Source organism: Ornithorhynchus anatinus, chromosome 16 (assembly GCF_004115215.2).
Source record: "Ornithorhynchus anatinus isolate Pmale09 chromosome 16, mOrnAna1.pri.v4, whole genome shotgun sequence".
NCBI classification, from domain to species: Eukaryota; Metazoa; Chordata; class Mammalia; order Monotremata; family Ornithorhynchidae; genus Ornithorhynchus; species Ornithorhynchus anatinus.
In genome coordinates, this window is record NC_041743.1 from 42,875,945 (window position 1) to 42,893,539 (window position 17,595).

Sequence of the window (17,595 nt, forward strand, 5' to 3'; positions counted from 1 at the left end):
CCGGCTCCTTCCGCCTGGTAAACTCGAGTCTCCACCCTCGCCTCTCTCCCGTGCCGCCGCTGCCCAGCACGGGTGAGTTTTGACTCGTAGCCGATGGCCTTCCACTGGCCAAGCTAGGAATGGACAGGCCTCTGCTTGACTCTCCCTCCCGTAGCCGAGTCCGGTAGAGGACTGGAAACTCCCCCGGTGTGACCCTGAGGGGGATGTGGGAGGGTACCGTGGTTAAATCTGATCTCTGCCCTTAAGGAGTCTGCTTAGGGTCTCGGGGCCGGGGGCTGCATTCCGGGAGGCCCGGGGGGCGGAGGGGCGTCCGAGTTCCCCCAGGAAGGGTCTCGCCGAGCCCGGCTTTTCCCACCCCCCACCCGTGATCGGCCACACGCTTCTCCCCTTGAAGCGCGTCAGCCACGTAGCCGGGAGAAGACGGGGAAGTGTCCCCCGGACCGGTCATTAGGACCGCATCATCGCCTTCCTTTAAGTGCCGCCTCTTTAACCACGAAGGCCTCCCTTTCCCAGCTCGTTGGCTTCTCCGCCTCACGATGAAAAGCAGCGCCACCGTGACTCACGAGGTGGGTGGGAGCGTGGGCGTTCCCAAAGGTCAGCCCGGCTGCGTCGGACCGGGCCGACGGGAGCTCCGGGGGGGGGGGGGGGGGGGGGGGTGGAAGGTGTCCTGGTTTCCGCTGGGGCTTTGCAAAGAACCTCCTCTGGCTCTTGACCCCAGGCGGACCCTCCTTTCGGCCCCGGGGGACGAGGGTGACTTGGGTTAGGCAGGTGAAGCCCCATTCTTGCAGATCCAAAGGAAGTGCGAGGTAGGCGGAGAGGAGAGCCGGGGCCCCTCGGAGGAAACGCGACTGGCCGAACTCTGCCCTCTGCCCTCGAGTACTGCTGCGACGATCCCATCCTACCGGCCTCTTGCCCTCTCTGATGTGGTCGCAACCCGGGCCGGGCCCCAGAGGCAACCTGGGGGTGAACCGGGAGCTGATGGTCATTTAAAAATTTTTTAAAAATGGTATCTACGCTTTTATTGTGTGCCAGGCACTATACCAAGCCCCGGGGTGAGAAGCAGCGTGGTTCAGTGGAAAGGGCCCGGACTTGGGAGCCAGAGGCTGTGAGTTCTAATCCCGGCTCTGCCACTTGTCTGCTGAGTGACCTTGGGGCAAGTCACTTCACTCCTCCGGGCCTCAGTTCCTTCATCTGTAAAATGGGGATGAAGACTGTGAGCCCCATGTGGGACAACCTGATTGCCCTGTATCTCCCCTAGCGCTTAGAACAGTGCTTGGCACATAGTAAGTGCTTAATAAATGCCATCATTGTTGTTATCATTAGTCATCTGTAAAATGGGCATGGAGACTGTGAGCCCTACGTGGGACAACCTGATGACCTTGCATCCTCCCCAGCGCTTAGACCAGTGCTTGGTACAGAGTAAGAGCTTAACAAATGCCATCATCTTTCTCTGGGCCTCAGTGACCTCGTCTGTAAAACGGGCATGAAGACTGTGAGTCCCACGTGGGACAATCTGATCACCTTGCATCCTCCCCAACGCTTGGCACAGAGTAAGCGCTTAACAAATGCCATCATCTTTCTCTGGGCCTCAGTGGCCTCGTCTGTAAAATGGGCATGGAGACTGTGAGCCCTACGTGGGACAACCTGATCACCTTGCATCCTCCCCAGCGCTTAGACCAGTGCTTGGCCCACGGTAAGCGCTTAAATGCCATCATCGTTCCCTGGGCCTCGGTGACCTCGTCTGTAAAATGGGCATGAAGACAGTGAGCCCTCTGTGGGACAACCGGATGACCTTGCATCCTCCTCAGCGCTTAGAACAGGGTTGGGCACAGAGTAAGCGCTTAAATACGAGGATTATTATTAGAAGGGGCGTTGCCGGAAGAGGCGCCCTAGCAGGCCGGGCTCCCCGCCCCCAAGATGGCGGCCCCCACGTTCCACTTCCGGCTCTGCACTTCCGGCTTCCGGTGGGCGCGCGAGCCCGCTTCCGGAAGCGCCCCAGCGGCGCTCCCCGGGCCTGCGCCGGAAGTTCCGGCGGGGGCGGGGCCGGGGGGCGGGAGGGGGGGAACGGAGCGTGTGTCGGAGGCGGACGAAGCGGTGAGTCGCCCGGGGGCCCGTCAGCCCGGCCGGGAGCCCATTGCCCCCAGCCCCGGGGGAGGACTCGACGGTTGGGATGGGCCATTGGCCCCCACGCCCGGGGGGAAGACAGGAGACCGGATGGGCCGGCCCACTGCCCCAAACCCGGGGGGAGGAGAGACCCGATGGGACGGCCCATGCCCCGAAACCCCGGGGGAGGCGTGGGCGGTTGGGACGGCCCATTGACCCCGGTCTCAGCGGTAGAGAGCCCAGACGGGACGGCCCATTGTCCCAAAGCCCGGGGGGAGGAGGGACCAGCTGGGACGGCCCATTGGCCCAAGTCCCGGGGGGAGAACGGGCCAGGTGGGACGGCCCATTGTCCCAAGCCCCGGGGGGAGAAGGGGCCAGATGGGACGGCCCATTGTCCCAAACCCCAGGGGGAGAACGGGCCAGATGGGACGGCCCGTTGCCCCCCCCCCAGTCCCGGGGGGGAGGAGGGACCCGATGGGCCGTCCCATTGCCCGCAGCCCCGGGGGAGAACGGACCAGATGGGACGTCCCATTGTCCCCAGTCCCAGGAGGGGGGAACGGACCCGCTGGGCCGTCCCATTGCCCGCAGCCCCGGGGGGGTGATGGCCTGTCCCATTTGGAGGCCTTCCCGGGGGGGTGTTGGAAAGGGGCTGTCCCATTCGGGGCTGAGGGCGGGGGGGGAGGGGGTCGGCCTGGCCCTGACAACGATGAGGGGATGCGCCGAGCGCTTACTACGTGCCAGACACCGTACTGAGCGCCGGGGACGATATCAGCCAATGGGGCGGGACAAAGGCCCCCATCCCCATTTTATTCCTCCATTCGATGGGATTTATCGAGGGTCTGCTGGGTGCAGAGCACTGGACTAAACGCTTGGAAAGGACAGCGTGGCTCAGTGGCAAGAGCCCGGGCTTAGGAGGCGGAGGTCATGGGTTCGAATCCCGGCTCCGCCACTTGTCAGCCGGGTGACTGTGGGCAAGTCACTTCTCTGGCCTCAGTGACCTCATCTGTCAAATGGGGATAATAATAATAATAATGTTGGTATTTGTTAAGCGCTTACTATGTGCAGAGCACTGTTCTAAGCGCTGGGGTAAACACAGGGGAATCAGGTTGTCCCACGTGGGGCTCCCAGTCTTCATCCCCATTTTACAGATGAGGGAACTGAGGCACAGAAAAGTTAAGTGACTTGCCCACAGTCACACAGCTGACAAGCCCGGGAGCCTCAGGTGGGCCAACCTGATGACCCCGTCTCTCCCCCAGCGCTTAGAACAGTGCTCCGCCCAGAGTGAGCGCTTAACAAGTACCAACGTTATTATTATTACAGTGCAGCGATAAAGAGAGACAGTCCCTGCCCACAGTGGGCTTAGAGTCTAGGGGAGGAGTGAGGTTTTGCATGTTTACCTGTTTTGCTGCCTCCCCCCTTGTAGACTGTGAGCCCACCGTGGGCAGGGACCGTCCCTCTTTGTCGCCGAACTGTACTATCTCAAGCGCTTCGTACAGCGCCCTGCACACCGTAAGTCGATTGAAGAAAGGCGAGGTGACGGGGCACGGAGAGGTAAAGTGACTCGTCCCAGGTCACACAGCAGACGGCGTCGCGGAGCCCGCGGAAGCCGGCCAGGAAATCCACAGTCCCCGTTTGGGCGGGCGGAAGAGCGGGGAGGAGGCTGCTGGGCTCCTCGGCGTCAGAACCACTGGCGGGGCTGTTCGGGAAGTTGGGAAGAGGAAGCAGCTCCTCCCCCTCCTCCTCGAGGGGGCCGGAGGGGAAGGAGGATTTGGGTGAAGAGGCGGGATGCGGGAAAAGAATAGGAGAATCATAATAATGGCATTTGTTAAACGCTTACCGTGTGCACAGCACTGTTCTAAGCGCTGGGGGGATGCAGGGTCATCAGGTTGTCCCACGTGGGGCTCACGGTCTTCATCCCCATTTTACAGGGAAGGCAGCTGAGGCTCAGAGAAGTGAAGCGACTCGCCCCAAGTCACCCAGCTGACAAGCGGCGGAGCCGGGATTAGAACCCATGACCTCCGACTCCCCGGCCCTGGCTCTTTCCGCCGCGCCACGCCGCTTCTCTGAGAAGGCCCTTGCGTCCTCCTGGGGGGATGAGGGTGGAACTGGCGCTGTCTGTCGCCCCCCCCCTCTAAACCGTGAGCTCGTTGTGGGCAGGGAATGTCACGGTTTATTGTTTTATTGTACTTTCCCAAGCACTTAGTACAGTGCTCTGCACTCAGTAAGCGCTCAGTAAATCCAACTGAATAAATGAATGAGGGGAGCAGAGGATCGGGTGACCGGGGATCGGCCACCGGCCCAGCCAAAGCCTCCGCCATCCCAGCTCCCAGAGAAGCAGCGTGGCCTAGCGGATAGAGTCCGGGCTTGGGAGTCAGAGGACGTGGGTTCTAATCCCGGCCCCGCCACTCGTCTGCTGGGTGACCTGGGGCAAGTCACTTCACTTCTCTGGGCCTCAGTTCCCTCGTCTGTCCAATAGGGATGAAGACTGTGAGCCCCGTGCGGGACAGGGCCTGTGCCCGACCCGATTATCTCGTATCTCCCCCGGCGCTTAGAACGGCGCCCGCCACATAGTGAGCGCTGAATAAATACCGTAATTATTATTGCTGTTATTGGTTCTCCCTGGCCGAGCCCTCTTGGCCTGTCCCTTCTGCCGTGATGACCTCCGGAGTTCACGATCGTGGGTTCCTGTCGGTTCATCTGTGGTCACCGGGCTGGGCGTTATTTATGGGTGGCGGGGCCGGCCCCGGGCAGGGGAAGGAGGAGAAGCAGCGTGACTCAGTGGGAAGAGCCCGGGCCGGGGAGTCAGAGGTCATGGGTTCAAATGCCGGCTCCGACGCCTGTCAGCTGGGTGACTTTGGGCCAGTCGCTTCACTTCTCTGTGCCTCAGTCACCTCATCCGCAAAATGGGGATGAAGACGGTGAGCCCCACGCGGGACAACCTGAGCACCTTGTATCCTTCCCAGCGCTTAGAAGGGTGCTTTGCACGTAGTAAGCGCTTAACACATGCCGTCGTTATTATTACCCTCCCCAGGGTGAGCCCTGACCCCCCGGCTGGGCCCAAGGAGACGCCGGGAACCGGACGGGCGGCGCCCCCGGGGGGACCGGAGTCGAGCAAGAGTCGAGCTGGGGGTGGGGTGGACGGGGCACGGGGCCGTCCCGTTGTTACATCGTCCTCTCCCCAGCGCTTAGTACAGTGCTCCGCACACAGTAAGCGCTCAGTAAATACGATTGGCTGACTGGGCAAGAGTCGACCCGGTCGGGTGGGGTGGGCAGGGAATGTGTCGACTGTAAGATTGTCCTCTCCCAAGCCCCGCACGCAGTAAGCGCTCAATAAATACGATCGACTGGCCGGCTGGGCGAGAGTCGAGCCAGGGGTGGGGTGGACGAGGAATGCGCCCGTTCATGGTTCCGTTGCCCTCTCCCAAGCGCTCAGTACAGCGCTCCGCGCACGGTGAGCGCTCGGTAAATACGACCGAGCGGCCGACCGGGAGGAGCGAGGGCGCGGACGGGAGCCGGTCCACCCCGAGGGCCTCTCCCGTCCCAGCGGGGACGGGGTCTGCCCCGGCGCCGAGCCCCTGCGACTCTTCCCCGTCAGGAGCGACGCGGCCGTCCCGCCCGGTGTATGTGCGGTAACAACATGTCTGTCCCCCTTCTCGCCGACGCCGTGACTGTCGCAGGAGCCGAGCGGGAGACGGCAGCGGTAAGAGGGGGCCGGGGGAGAGCCCGGGCCCGCGATTCCCCCGATCCCCGCCCCCGGCCGCCCAGGACCTCCCCACGAACCCCCGCGGGGTCCACCTGGGGACGGAGCCGCCGCCCCGGCCGGAGTCGGGGAGTTCGGGGAAAACGGGCGGTCGAGACGGGAGGCCGGGAGCGGAGGGCGTCGGGAAGGGGGAGAGCCGGATCTCCGTCCCCCGACCGTGGGATCCGCCCCGGCCCCGAGCGCCGCCTCTCAGCCGCCCGTCCGTCCGTCCGTCCCCTGCCCTCCTCCCGGCCCGAATTCTCCGCCCGTTCACCCCTGAATCTGTAACCCCCCTCTACAGGTCATTTTCTTACACGGACTCGGAGACACGGGGTGAGTGAGCGAGCGAGCGAGCGAGCGGGGAGTGAGGTGCCCGGTGGGTAGGCGGCCGTCAGCGGGAGCTGTGGCCCAACCCCAGCCAGGTGGGTGGGCCGGCGGGCACCCGCTGCGGAGCCGGGGACGATGGGGCGCGGAGGGGGCTGGGGAAGGCCTTGGCCCACCCGGCCCCGCCCCACCCCGCTCCTCTCCCTCCCTCAGGCACAGCTGGGCCGACGCGCTCTCCTCCATCCGCCTGCCCTACATCAAATACATCTGCCCCCACGCGTGAGTGCCCGAGGGGGCGGGGGAGACGGGCGGGGGGCGGTTCCGGGGGTCCCCCGGCCCGTGGGACGCGGGGAGCGGGACGGGCAGCCCGCCTGGCCGCGCCCACGGCTCCGGGCCGAGGCCGGCAGGGTTGGGGGCGGCGAGCGAACGACGGCGGGGAGAGGGGAGACGAGGTAGGGGCCGGGTGGGGCAGCCGTGGCCGAGGGCGGGGGGAGAGAGATGAATCCCAGGCCGGAGCCGGGGTCCACCCCGAGGGAGTTGGAGTCCTCCCCCCAGCAGGCCGCCGACCCTCCCCTCCTCTCCCCAGTTTTCCCCTCTCCTCCCCTCCCTCGCCCGCGCTTCCTCTCCGCCCGCTGAGGATGAAGCCGCCTTAGCCCCCGCCGGGTGGGCTCCGTCCCCCCCTCCCTCCCTCGCTCCTCTCTGTCCCGGCCCCGGCCCCGAGGCTGCCCGGGCGGGACCCCCCGGACCCCTCCGTCCCCAGCCGGGTCACTCACCGGCCGGCAGCTGCCGCGGGCACCGGCCCGGGGATGGGACGGCCCGGCCCGGCCCCGTCGCCGGGCAACGCGGCAAACATGGGCTAGGCCTCTGGGGTCCCGGTCCCGCCCCGACCTGGGCTCCCTGGCGGCCCCGCGCTCCTCCTCCTCCTCCTCCTCCTCCTTCAGGGAGGGAGGGGGATTAGGCCGCGCTGGGCAGGCGGTTTGGCTCCGGTTACCTCCGCCCGCCCCTCCCCGGCCCCTGACCTTCCTGCCGTCTCCCTCCAGACCTCGCATCCCGGTCACCCTCAACATGAAGATGGTCATGCCCTCCTGGTCAGTGCCCCGGGGGAGACGGGGGGGCGGGGGGCGCGTTCCCGCCCCGGGGGGGGGACAGCTGGGCTCTGCGGGTATTTACCGGGCGCTTGCCGGGTGCGGAACGCTGTTCCGAGGGCTCGGGAGGGTACGGCGTAACAGCCGGTAGCCACGCTCCCGGCCCACGGAGGGCTTCCGGTTGAGAAGGAAGTGGGGGGGGGGGGTCCGGGCGTCGAGGTGTGGGGGTGCCAGGGGAGGCTGAGCCCCGCCGCGGGGGATCTGATCCGGGCAGGTTCGACCTGATGGGGCTGAGTCCGGATTCCCCGGAGGATGAGGCGGGGATCAAGAAGGCGGCGGAGAACAGTAAGCTGGGTCTGGGCCGGTCCCCAGGTTTCCCCCCCGCCCTCCCCCCCGCACCCCGCCGCTTCCCCTCTGTCCCCGCTCCCCCGAGCCCTCCCTGCCGCCCCCCCACCCGCCTCGGCCCAGCTCCCTCTCTCCCCCCCCACAGTCAAAGCCCTCATCGAGCATGAGGTCAAGAGCGGGATCCCCCCCAACCGCATCATCCTGGGGGGCTTCTCGCAGGTAAGCGGGGTGACGGGGGCCGGGGAGGGGGGTCCCGAGCGGATGGGGGGGCTGGGGAGAGGAGGGAGGCGGGGGCGAGGCGCTGAGGAGCCCCTGGTCTTGGGCGTGTGATGCAGGGCGGGGCGCTGTCTCTGTACACGGCTCTCACCTGCCCGCACCAGCTGGCCGGCATCGTGGCACTGAGCTGCTGGCTCCCCCTGCATCGCGCCTTCCCCCAGGTAAGGATGGTCACGGTATCTCTTAAGCGCCGCCCGCTGTGCCGCCCGCGGCCCCCCGGCCCCCCGCCTCCGGCCGTCCCCCCCCTCCCCCGGACCCGCCCCCCGTCCCCCAACGGCCCGGGGTCGGGGCGGGGGCCCCTCGCTGACCGCGGGTCCGGCTGCAGGCGGCCGACGGCAGCGTCAACAGGGACATCGCGATCCTGCAGTGCCACGGGGAGCTGGACCCCATGATCCCCGTGCGCTTCGGAGCCCTGACCTCCGAGAAGCTCAAGTCCGTCGTCACCCCCTCCCGGGTCCAGTTCAAAACCTTCCCGGGCGTCATGCACAGCTCCTGCCCCCAGGTCAGTGACCGCCCACCCCCGCGGCGACGGCCCGTCACGTAGAGTCCCCCCCCTCGGAGCCCGACGTCCGGTCGGCTCTGTCTGCCGAGTGCTCGGTATGCGCGGGGCACTGTACCCAGCGCTCGGGAGAATACCACAGACCCCCATCGCCCCTGCCCACAACGAGCTCACGGTCTCGAGGGAGCCCGGATGACGGGTCCCGTCTCCTGCCCTCGAAGCCCGGATAACCGGCCCCCGGGGCACCCCCCCCGGCCCGGAGTTCAGCTAGCGGCGTGGCGGCCAGTGCCCGGGCCCGGGAGTCAGAAGGTCACGGGTCCTTGGGCTCCGCCACTTGTCCGCGTGACCCCGGGCGAGTCGCTTTATTCCTCCGGACCTCGGTTCCCTCATCTGTAAAAATGGAGATGGAGGCCGTGAGCCCCAGGGGGGACGGGGATCGGGCCCAGCCCAGTTTGCTCGTGTCCACCCCAGCGCTCAGCACGGTGAGCGCTTAAGAGGTTCCACAATTATCATCATCATAACCGGCCCCCCTCCCGCCTCGGTCCCCACCCCGGCTCCCCGTGCCCGCCGTCCCGCAGGAGATGGCCGCCGTGAAGGAGTTCATCGAGAAGCTGCTGCCCCGGGTCTAGCCGAAGCCCCCCAGACTGTAACGGGGAGAGGCCGGGAAGGTCGTCGCCATCTCTGATCTCTGCCCCTTCACCCGTCCGCCGACGGAAGCCGTGGCGACCGGCCTCCGCCCCGCCCCCCCCGCCCCCGGCCCGCGGGGTGTCAGGTCCCACGCCTCGCGCCCCCCTCCCTCCCGTCCCTCCGCCCCCCCCGGCCCCGGTTCCGGGCCGAGCCCGCGGGGGCCGCGGCGGCCGGGTTGGGCCGGTCCCCCGGCCGCGGCGGCCGCGCCCCCCTCCCTCCCCGGCCCCCCCGGGGCTCCGTTTCCCTTCCGTCCGTTACCGGTCGGGGGCCGCCGGTCGGAGGGGGCGGCGCCGGCCGGGGTTACGCCGGGGGTGGGGCCGCCGGTCCACTCAGGAAGCTGCATGACCCCCAGAGCCACTTGCCCTCCCCCGCCCCTCCCCGGCCACCACGTCCAGCCCCGGCGGCAGGGCGGCCGGCGGCAGGGCGGCCGGCGGAGGCCCCCGCCGTCTCCTCCCCGGGCCGTGGCCGCCGGGCCCCGCTACCACACGTCCCCGTCGACTCTCCCTCTCCTCCGTCTCCTCTCTCCCCTCCCGTGTCTCCGTCCCCCACGCTCCCCTAGCCCCAGGAGCCCCCCGCCCCCCATCTCCGTCACGATAATCACGCGTCCTCTCCGTTCTACGTAGTTTTACAATCGGCCGGGCCCGGCCCCTCACGACCGCGAATGTGTCCGTCCGCGTCTCGCCTCCCGTCGCTGCGGCCCCCGGCGTCACCGGGCCTCTCGCTGCTGCCCCCTCCTCCTCCTCCGCGGAGGGGCCTGGGGTCCGGGCCCGCCGCTCTGCTCGCCTCTTCCCACCCCCTGCCGGCAAGGGGACCCCCCCCCCCCCAACCTCCTCCCCGCCCCCGTCCGGCCGAGGGCTCGCCGCCGGCCCCGGCCGGAGGCGGAAGCCGGAGTGAAGCCCGCTCTTCTGGGGCCGGAGCAGGATGGTTTCTAGCCCACCGTTCCCCCCGAGGGGGTGGGGAAGGGGGGAGACGACCCGCCGGACCCACCCCCGCCGTCCCCCCACGGGGCCGGCCGGGGGCTCGGGCTCTCTCGTCTTCCCTCCGTGCGGTCCGGCTGTTCCGTTCCGTTTCGTGTTCCGGAGTCCGATTCGAGAATAAAGGAAGCAGACCTTTCCCCGCCTCCCCGGGGCCGCTCTGTCTTCCCTTCCCTTCCCTTCTCGCCCCCTCCCCAGCCCTCACGGCACCGGGGCGCGGGTTCCGGCGTGGAGAAGACGTAAGAAACTTTATTGCCAACCCCTGTAGAAAGCGTTCGCTGCATCATAAATTATCAGGGTCACCCAGCCGCCCTCTGAACGTGGCCCCCCGTGTCCCGTCACCCGCTCCGGGGACGCCTCGTTCCCGTCCTTTGGTCCCCGGGGGCTCGGGTCGGGGGGGGGGGGGGGGGGGGGGGGGGGGGGGGGCTGTGGGAGCTCCCCCGGCCCCTGGGGTCGGTCCCACGAGGGGCAGGGGATGGACCCCGGCCCCAGGCGGGGCGAGGGGCAGGGGGCTTGGGAGCCCGACCCGCCCCGGGGCGAGATGAGGTAGGTGGGCTCCCCCCGCGGCGTCGGGGTAGGGGGGGATGGCGGGAGGGGTAGGGCGGGAGGGGACGAACCGAGACGGCCAGGTGACCCGACAGGCCGCCGAGGCAGGGCTGCCCGGCGGGGCCCCGGCTGCCAAGGGGGAAGGAGACACGGTCGCACCACCCCGTTCCTGGCGGGCCGCCCCCGGGGAGCGGGAGGAGGGGCCCGGGCCCGGACGTGGCGGATCAGGCTGCGGCGCCGAAGCCGTGAGGGTTGTTCTTCTGCCAACGCCACAGATCCTCACCTGCGGGGCCGAAACTGGGTCGGTGCCACCCGGCCTCTAGCCTGCCCGGCCTTGGGGCAGAGGCCGGGGGGGGGGGGGGGGGCGCGCGCCCGCGGGCCGGAGACGGAGGCAGCGGCCACTCACACATCTCGTCCAGGCCGAAGGCGGCCTTCCAGCCCAGCTCCTCCTCGGCCAGCTTGGGGTCGGCGTAGCAGACGGCCACGTCGCCGTCCCTCCGAGCCACGACCCTGTAGGGGATCTGGAAGAGAGGAGTCGGGCTGCGGGGGGGGGGGCGGGGGGGCCCGGGGCCCCCGGGCCGGGGGGCAGTCGGGAGGAGGGCTCACCGTCTTCCCCGAAGCTCTCTCCATCGCCTCGACCATCTGCAGCACCGAGTAGCCGGTGCCCGTGCCCAGGTTATAGACCTGCGGGGACGGACCGGCCGGGCCGGGGCTGAGTCTCGGCCCCTCCCCGGGCCGCCCGGCCTCCGTCCCCGCGGCCCCCGCCCCGGCCCCCCACCTTGCAGCCACAGTTCTCCTTCAGCTTCCCCAGGGCGGCGATGTGGCCTCTGGCCAGGTCCACCACGTGGATGTAATCGCGGACGCCTGGCGGGAGAGGGAGGAGGGGGGCGTCACCCTCGGGGGGGCCGCCCGCCCGGCCCCCCGCGCCTCCCCCCCCGGCCCGGGGAGGGGGCCGGCCGCCCCACCTGTCCCGTCCTCCGTGGCGTAGTCGTCGCCGAAGACGCTCAGGACCTCCCGCCGGCCGACGGCCACCTGCGGGGGCGGGAGCGTGAGGGGGGCCCCCCCGCCGCCCCTTCCCGCCCCCCCCCCGTCCCGCCCCCCCCGGCCCCCACACCTGCGACACGTAGGGCATCAGGTTGTTGGGGACGCCCTGGGGGTCCTCGCCGAGGCGTCCCGACGGGTGGGCCCCGGTGGGGTTGAAGTAGCGCAGCAGCACGGCGTTCCAGCCCTGGGGCGGGGGGAGGGCGTTCGGCGAGGAAGCCGGGGGGGAGGGGGGGGTTCGTCGCCCCCCGTCCGCACCCTCCCCCCACCCCGGCCGGCCCGGCCCCCCCCGCTCACCTCCTCGGCCCGGCACAGGTCCCGGACCATCTCCTCGATGAAGAACTTGGACTTGCCGTAGGGGTTGGTGCAGCCCCCGACGGGGTGGCCCTCGTCCAGCGGGAGGTAGCGGGGGGTCCCGTACACCGTGGCCGAGCTGCTGAAGACCAGCTTCCGCACCCCGTGGGCCTGCATGGTCTGGGGGGGGGGGGGCCGGGGAGCGGGGCCGGAGTCGGGCCGGAGGGTCACCCCGGGGAGGCCAGGGAGCCGCTCCCGTCCGGCCTCCCTCCCCTCCTCTCGGCCCTCCGGGCGGCCGTGCCCGGCCGGGGCCGGCGGAGCGGGTCGAGCCGGGGCCTGGGCTCTGTTCCTCCCGCTCCCTCTCCCCTTCCTCTTCCTCCCGGGCTCTCCTCCGCTCCCTCCCGAGGGCCGCCCCCCCCCCCCCCCGGTCCGTCCACGGCGGCCACTCCCCACCTCGGCCCCCTCCCCGGGCCCCTCCGTCACCTCCAGCAGCTGGATGGTCCCGGTGAGATTGACTCTGTAGTAGTCCAGGGGTCTCTGCACCGACTCGCCCACCGCCTTCAGGCCCGCGAAGTGGATCACGGCGGCGAAGTCGTGCTGCGGCGGGCGGGGGACGAGGTCCGGGGGGGGCTCCCGGCCCCCCGCTGGCTTTCCGGTCCCCTCCCGCCCTCCCGGGCCTCCCCCGGGTCAGGACCCCGGTCGGGCCTCACCCCCCAACCCTCCCCACCCCGGGCTCGGGGTGTGGCGGGCCGACTGGGCCCGCCGGGGTCCCGGGGGCCGTCGTCCCCCCCGGCCCTCCTACCTTCTCAAAGAGCCCCCGCAGGGCCGCGCCGTCCAGTACGTCCACCTCCTCGAACTCCACCGTCCTCCCCGTGACCTCCTCCACGCGGCGCAGGCTCTCGGGGACGCCCCCTGCCCCTGGAGGGGGAAGACGAAGCCTCCGTGAGCGACCCCCCGTCCGCCCCACCGTGCCCCGAAGGGGGGGGGGGGTCCCGCCGCCACGGCACCGGGGGGCTCCCTCACCCCGGATGGCGTTGTGGAAGTTGTCGACGACCACGGGGACGTAGCCCGCCTCCAGCAGCTCCAGCACCGTGTGGCTGCCGATGTAGCCGGCTCCGCCCGTCACCAGCACCTTCTCCTCCGCCATCTCCCCTGGGGACGGACCCGGGCGTCTGGGCGGGTGGCGGGGCCCCGTGGGGCGTCCCCCGGCCCCTCCCCGGGGCCCCGCCCGCCGTGGAAGCGGCCCGGACCCGGATGCGGGACGAGGACGTGGGACTGGGCGGCGGGACGGCTCCGGTTTCGCCCCGTCCCCTTTCTGGCTGGGGGCCGGGCGGCCCCGTCACCCGGCCGACCCCTCGGCGCTGACCCGTCCCCCCCGTCCCCGGGGGCGGGGGACCCCGACCGGGGCGGTGGGTGGCGGCGGGGGGGGGGGTCCTTTCGCCAAGGAGCTTTCCCGGGCGGGGGGGGTCTCGACGGCCAGGGGTTCGCCCGGCCATCCCAGGGGACGGGGGACGGGCGGGAGGCGAGCGGCGGCGGGGAGGTCCAGCGGTCCCCCCGGCGAACCGTGCGTCGGGCCGCCCCCGTCCAGGGAAGGGAGCCGGGCCCCCGGCCCCGGGGGCGGAGCCGCGGGCCGGGGACGTGGCGGCCGCCACGGCCGAGGCGTCCCGAGGCTGCCGGCGTCTCCGCCCCGGGCGGACGCTTGGCATTGGCGGGGAGAGGCCGGGGGCGGGAAGCCGGAGACACTGAGGCCTTTCATTCCCGGCTCCCCGAGGCCCGGGCCGCTCCACGCGGCACCGCGCGACCCGAGGGCGCTGGGCCGCCGGCTCCTTGCGGGCAAGGAGCGTGTCCGTCCGTTGGTCCGGCGTCCTCTCCCAGTGCTCGGTACGGTGCGGGGAACGCCGTCGGGCCTCGGGAAATGGGATTGAATGGAGGAGGAGAGTTTGAGGAAGCGGGGGCCTCGTCTGTGGCCTTCTCCTCCTCCCTTCCCGCCTTAGACCTACGGCTCGGTGGAAAGAGCCCGGGCTTGGGAGGCAGGGGTCATGGGTTCGGATCCCGGCTCCGCCACTCGGCAGCTGGGGGACCGTGGGCACTGAGTGGCCAGACTTCTCTGTGCCTCAGTTCCCTCATCTGTCAGTTGGGGATTAACGGTGAGCCTCACGCGGGACAACCCGATGGCCCCGTATCTGGAACAGCGCTCTGCACGTAGTAAGCGCTTGAATACCAATATTATTATTATAATCCCCACCCCCCTCCGACCGGCTGAGGTGCATCCCTCGTCCCCCCACCTCCTCCAGGCGGTCCTCTGCCAGCTCCCAACCAAGGGGGCTTCGGTCCTACCCCTTCGACTCCTTTGGGGGCGGTTCACCCCACCCCCCAAGCCTTTCTGTGCCCGGGTCCGTCCGGCTGCGGGCGGCGGTGGTCGGGTCCCCTCGGGTTTCCCTCCGACGGTCGTCTCTCTGGCCGGCCCCGTGCCCCCCGGTGACCCCGGGAAGGCTCCCCGACCCCCGGGAACCCTCCGTTTCATTCATTCATTCATTAGGTGGTATTTATTGAGCGCCTCCCGCGTGCAGAGCACCGGGCTAAGCGCCTGGGAAGTGCAATTGGGCAACAGAAAGGGAGCAGCCCTGCCCACGGCGGGCTCACAGGGACTTGCTTAAGGTAATAATAATAATAATAATAATAATAATGTTGGTATTTGTGAAGCGCTTACTCTGCGCAGAGCACCGTTCTAAGCGCTGGGGGAAGAGACAGGGTCAGCGGGTCGTCCCACTTGGGGCTCCCGGTCTTCATCCCCATTTTGCAGATGAGGGAACCGAGGCCCAGAGAAGTGAAGTGACTTGCCCAAAGTCACCCCGCTGACAAACGGCCGAGCAGGGACGAAGGACCGGTCCCCCGGGCCGGGCTGGACTTTCCAAGGGGACCCCCCAGCCCAGCTCCCTTGGGAAGCAGCAAGGCCTAACGGTCACAGCCCCGCCTGGGGCGTCGGAGGTGGTGGGTTCTAATCCCGACCCCTCCACTTGTCGGCCGGCTGCCCTCGGGCCTGCCACTTCATTCATTCGATGGCATTTCTTGAGCGCTTCCTCCGTGCACCGTACTGAGCGCTTGGCACGTGGGCCTCGGCTCCCTCGTCTGTAAAATGGGCATTGAGAGCGTGAGCCCCACGTGGGGCTGCGTCCAACCCGACTCCCCTGTAGCCGTCCCAGCGTTTAGTACAGTGCTTGGCACCTACAAAGCCCTTAACGGGGAGGATGGGGGATGATTGACGGCTGCGGACCCTCTGACCCTCCCTTCCCCGCCCCCTTCCGCTGCTCACAGTGTTGCTCACAGTGTTGCTCGCGGTGCCCCGTCCCCCCTTACCTGGTCCCCGGCGGCTCCGTCCGTCCTAGGCTTCGTGGCTTTTCTGGGGGGGGGGGGGGGAGGCCTGTCCCTTTAAGAGCCGAGCCCCGCCCCCCTCCGGGCCCCGCCCCCTCGGCCCGGATGCCCCGGTCCCATGGCAACGGGTCCCTGGGCCGCCAGGCTACGGCGCCGCGCGAGGGACAAACTTCTCAGCGCGGCCGCCCCAGGCGATACCATTCTGCGGTGGAGCGGGGGGAACCGAGCAAACTATTTCTGACAGGGAAGGGGCGGGGGAGTCTGAGAGGAGATGAACGGGCCGGCCCGCACCCTTTGTGACTTAATCATAATAATGATGGTATTTGTTAATAATAATGATGATGTTGGTATTTGTTAAGCGCTTATTATGTGCCAAGCGCTGTTCTACGCGCTGGATTAATGATGATGTTGGTATTTGTTCAGCGCTTACTATGTGCAGAGCACTGTTCTAAGCGCTGGGGTAATAATAATAATAATGTTGGTATTGGGTAAGCGCTTACTTCGTGAAGAGCACTGTTCTAAGCGCTGGGGTAATAATGTTGGTATTTGGTAAGCGCTTACTATGTGCAGAGCCCTGTTCTAAGCGCTGGGGTAATAATGTTGGTATTTGGTAAGCGCTTCCTCTGTGCAGAGCACTGTTCTAAGCGCTGGGGTAATAATGTTGGTATTTGGTAAGCGCTTACTATGTGCAGAGCACTGTTCTAAGCGCTGGGATAATAATGATGTTGGTATTTGGCAAGCGCTTCCTCTGTGCAGAGCACTGTTCTAAGCGCTGGGGGAGATACAGGGTCATCAGGTTGTCCCACGTGAGGCTTAGAGAATCCCCATTTTACAGATGAAGGAACTGAGGCACAGAGAAGTGAAGTGACTTGCCCAGAGTCACACAGCTGACAAGGCGGAGTCAGGATTAGAACCCATGACCTTTGACTCCCAAGTCCATGCTCTTTCCAGAAAGCCATGCTTGCTTCTCTATGGGAGAAGCTTGGAGTGTAACATTCCAGCTCACACCCCTGTCTTGACTGTATTATTATTTATTATTATTATCAGGTGCCTTCAAGTCATTTCCGACTCATAGCGACTCTATGGATGTATTTTCTCCAGAACATCCTGTCTTCTGGCATAGTCCGTAACCTTGCTAACGGTTCTTCCGCTATCGTTATGGTTTCTCTGCCTCTTCCATGTTTTCCCTAGACTTTTCCTAGCATTAGTGACTTCTTCGCGAGAGAAATAGTCCTCCTGATGATGCATCCAAAATACGCTAATCTAAATCGAGCCATCTGGCCTCCCAAAGACCGCTTAATTGGCTCCAAAACCCATTTATCTGTTAGTCGTGACCCACCTTGGCCGAATTAGCGCCGGTCCTGCCGGGGAAGATGACGTCAAGAAGGGTGAGTCTGCTTCTGGGGTTGAGTGGGGCCGAATAATAATCCTTGCGGTATTTGTTAAATGCTTACGACACTCCGAGCTAAGCGCTGAGGTAGATGCGCGATACGCAGATCGGACATCGTCCCCGTCCAACACGGGGGTCTGCCGCCTAAGAGGGAGGGAGCACTTATTTAATTCCCACTTTGCAGAGGAGAAAACCCAAGCCCCGGGAAGTCGAGTGATTTATTCGCCCAAGGTCACAGAGCAGGTGACTGACAGAGCCTGGATGACAATTCAGGTTTTTCGACTCTCGATCCTGAGGATCGACGCTTCTGCCGACTCAAAGGTCCACCCTAAATAATGGGAGGGGGAGGGAGGCAGTTTCACTTCGTCAGGGGAGGAGAAATGGTTTTCTTTTTAATAATCCCCCGACTTTCAATTTTTCCCAGTGCAGTTAGCGCTCCATCCGCCCCCAGTAGCCTGGATGGGATCACCACGCAGAGTGGCGGGCCTCGGTTCGGTTCCGCGAGGTGGCCACCGGCTGACCTCGGGCCCCGTTAGCCCGAGGAGGAGGGAGGGAACGACGAGCACCGGGACCAACCCGACTCGCCTCTCCACACGAACGCCGGCCTCGGGTGCACCACCGTGATCACAGTGCTGTGGGGCGGGGATTCATTTACGGCCCCCACCCCTCTCCGCCTCCGGAGGTTTCTCCTCCGATTAGGGGTCCGGGCTGGCCTAGGTGCCCAGGTGACTCCCGGCTTTCGGCGGGGCCGGCGGGGACCGGGGCGGCATTGGGCCAGAGCCGTAGGTCGTGTCATCCGACCCCCGGCCCCCTGGCTCTCCATCAGTCCGGGCCGGACGGCTCGCCGCCGTCCATTCCCCGTGCCCTTGTCTTGAGGCGGCCGTTGACTTCCTTTCCCCCATCCTCCCCGCCACCCCTTG

At 67.5% G+C, this 17,595-nt stretch overlaps 2 protein-coding genes and 1 long non-coding RNA gene across 8 annotated transcripts; 2 read left to right on the forward strand and 1 right to left on the reverse strand.

The window, feature by feature from the left end:
- The first annotated feature begins 127 nt into the window (after positions 1 to 127).
- Positions 128 to 1,007, forward strand: LOC114817446. The gene is made up of 2 exons (XR_003765306.1): positions 128 to 566; positions 789 to 1,007. It is a non-coding gene; the product is annotated as an uncharacterized LOC114817446 (long non-coding RNA).
- Positions 1,008 to 2,045: 1,038 nt separating this feature from the next.
- On the forward strand, positions 2,046 to 9,169 carry LYPLA2 (lysophospholipase 2). Of its 6 annotated transcripts, XM_029080779.2 has the most exons (10): positions 2,046 to 2,094; positions 5,699 to 5,803; positions 6,144 to 6,175; positions 6,380 to 6,445; positions 7,207 to 7,254; positions 7,526 to 7,596; positions 7,742 to 7,815; positions 7,932 to 8,033; positions 8,198 to 8,374; positions 8,950 to 9,163. In XM_029080779.2, the coding sequence occupies exons 2-10, from the start codon at positions 5,726 to 5,728 to the stop codon at positions 8,998 to 9,000; spliced, it is 699 nt and encodes a 232-aa protein (XP_028936612.1). In that variant the 5' UTR covers positions 2,046 to 2,094; positions 5,699 to 5,725; the 3' UTR covers positions 9,001 to 9,163. The 6 variants fall into 6 exon arrangements, with proteins under 6 accessions (XP_028936612.1, XP_028936609.1, XP_028936610.1 ...); XM_029080776.2 differs by lacking the exon at positions 2,046 to 2,094 and having other exon boundaries at positions 8,240 to 8,374; positions 8,950 to 9,166; XM_029080777.2 differs by lacking the exon at positions 2,046 to 2,094 and having other exon boundaries at positions 7,977 to 8,033; positions 8,950 to 9,166.
- Positions 9,170 to 10,470: 1,301 nt separating this feature from the next.
- On the reverse strand, positions 10,471 to 15,351 carry GALE (UDP-galactose-4-epimerase). The gene is made up of 11 exons (XM_029080783.2): positions 15,271 to 15,351; positions 12,937 to 13,065; positions 12,716 to 12,831; positions 12,397 to 12,510; positions 11,917 to 12,093; positions 11,693 to 11,806; positions 11,544 to 11,610; positions 11,357 to 11,442; positions 11,185 to 11,262; positions 10,985 to 11,099; positions 10,471 to 10,861 (listed from the first exon to the last, which is right to left on the reverse strand). The coding sequence occupies exons 2-11, from the start codon at positions 13,058 to 13,060 to the stop codon at positions 10,803 to 10,805; spliced, it is 1,050 nt and encodes a 349-aa protein (XP_028936616.1). The 5' UTR covers positions 13,061 to 13,065; positions 15,271 to 15,351; the 3' UTR covers positions 10,471 to 10,802.
- Between the last annotated feature and the right edge of the window lie 2,244 nt (positions 15,352 to 17,595).

Bases quoted from the DNA above. Each gene is read 5' to 3' on its own strand.
- LYPLA2 (XM_029080779.2), top strand. From the start codon at position 5,726: ATGTGCGGTAACAACATGTCTGTCCCCCTTCTCGCCGACGCCGTGACT. The intron at 5,804-6,143 runs GTAAGAGGGGGC...CCCCCTCTACAG, and splicing joins CCGAGCGGGAGACGGCAGCG to GTCATTTTCTTACACGGACT. The intron at 7,816-7,931 runs GTAAGCGGGGTG...CGTGTGATGCAG, and splicing joins TCCTGGGGGGCTTCTCGCAG to GGCGGGGCGCTGTCTCTGTA.
- GALE (XM_029080783.2), bottom strand. From the start codon at position 13,060: ATGGCGGAGGAGAAGGTGCTGGTGACGGGCGGAGCCGGCTACATCGGC. The intron at 11,611-11,692 runs GTGTGGGGGCCG...CCGCCCCCGCAG, and splicing joins TGATGCCCTACGTGTCGCAG to GTGGCCGTCGGCCGGCGGGA. The intron at 11,100-11,184 runs GTGAGCCCTCCT...CCTCTCTTCCAG, and splicing joins AGAGAGCTTCGGGGAAGACG to ATCCCCTACAGGGTCGTGGC.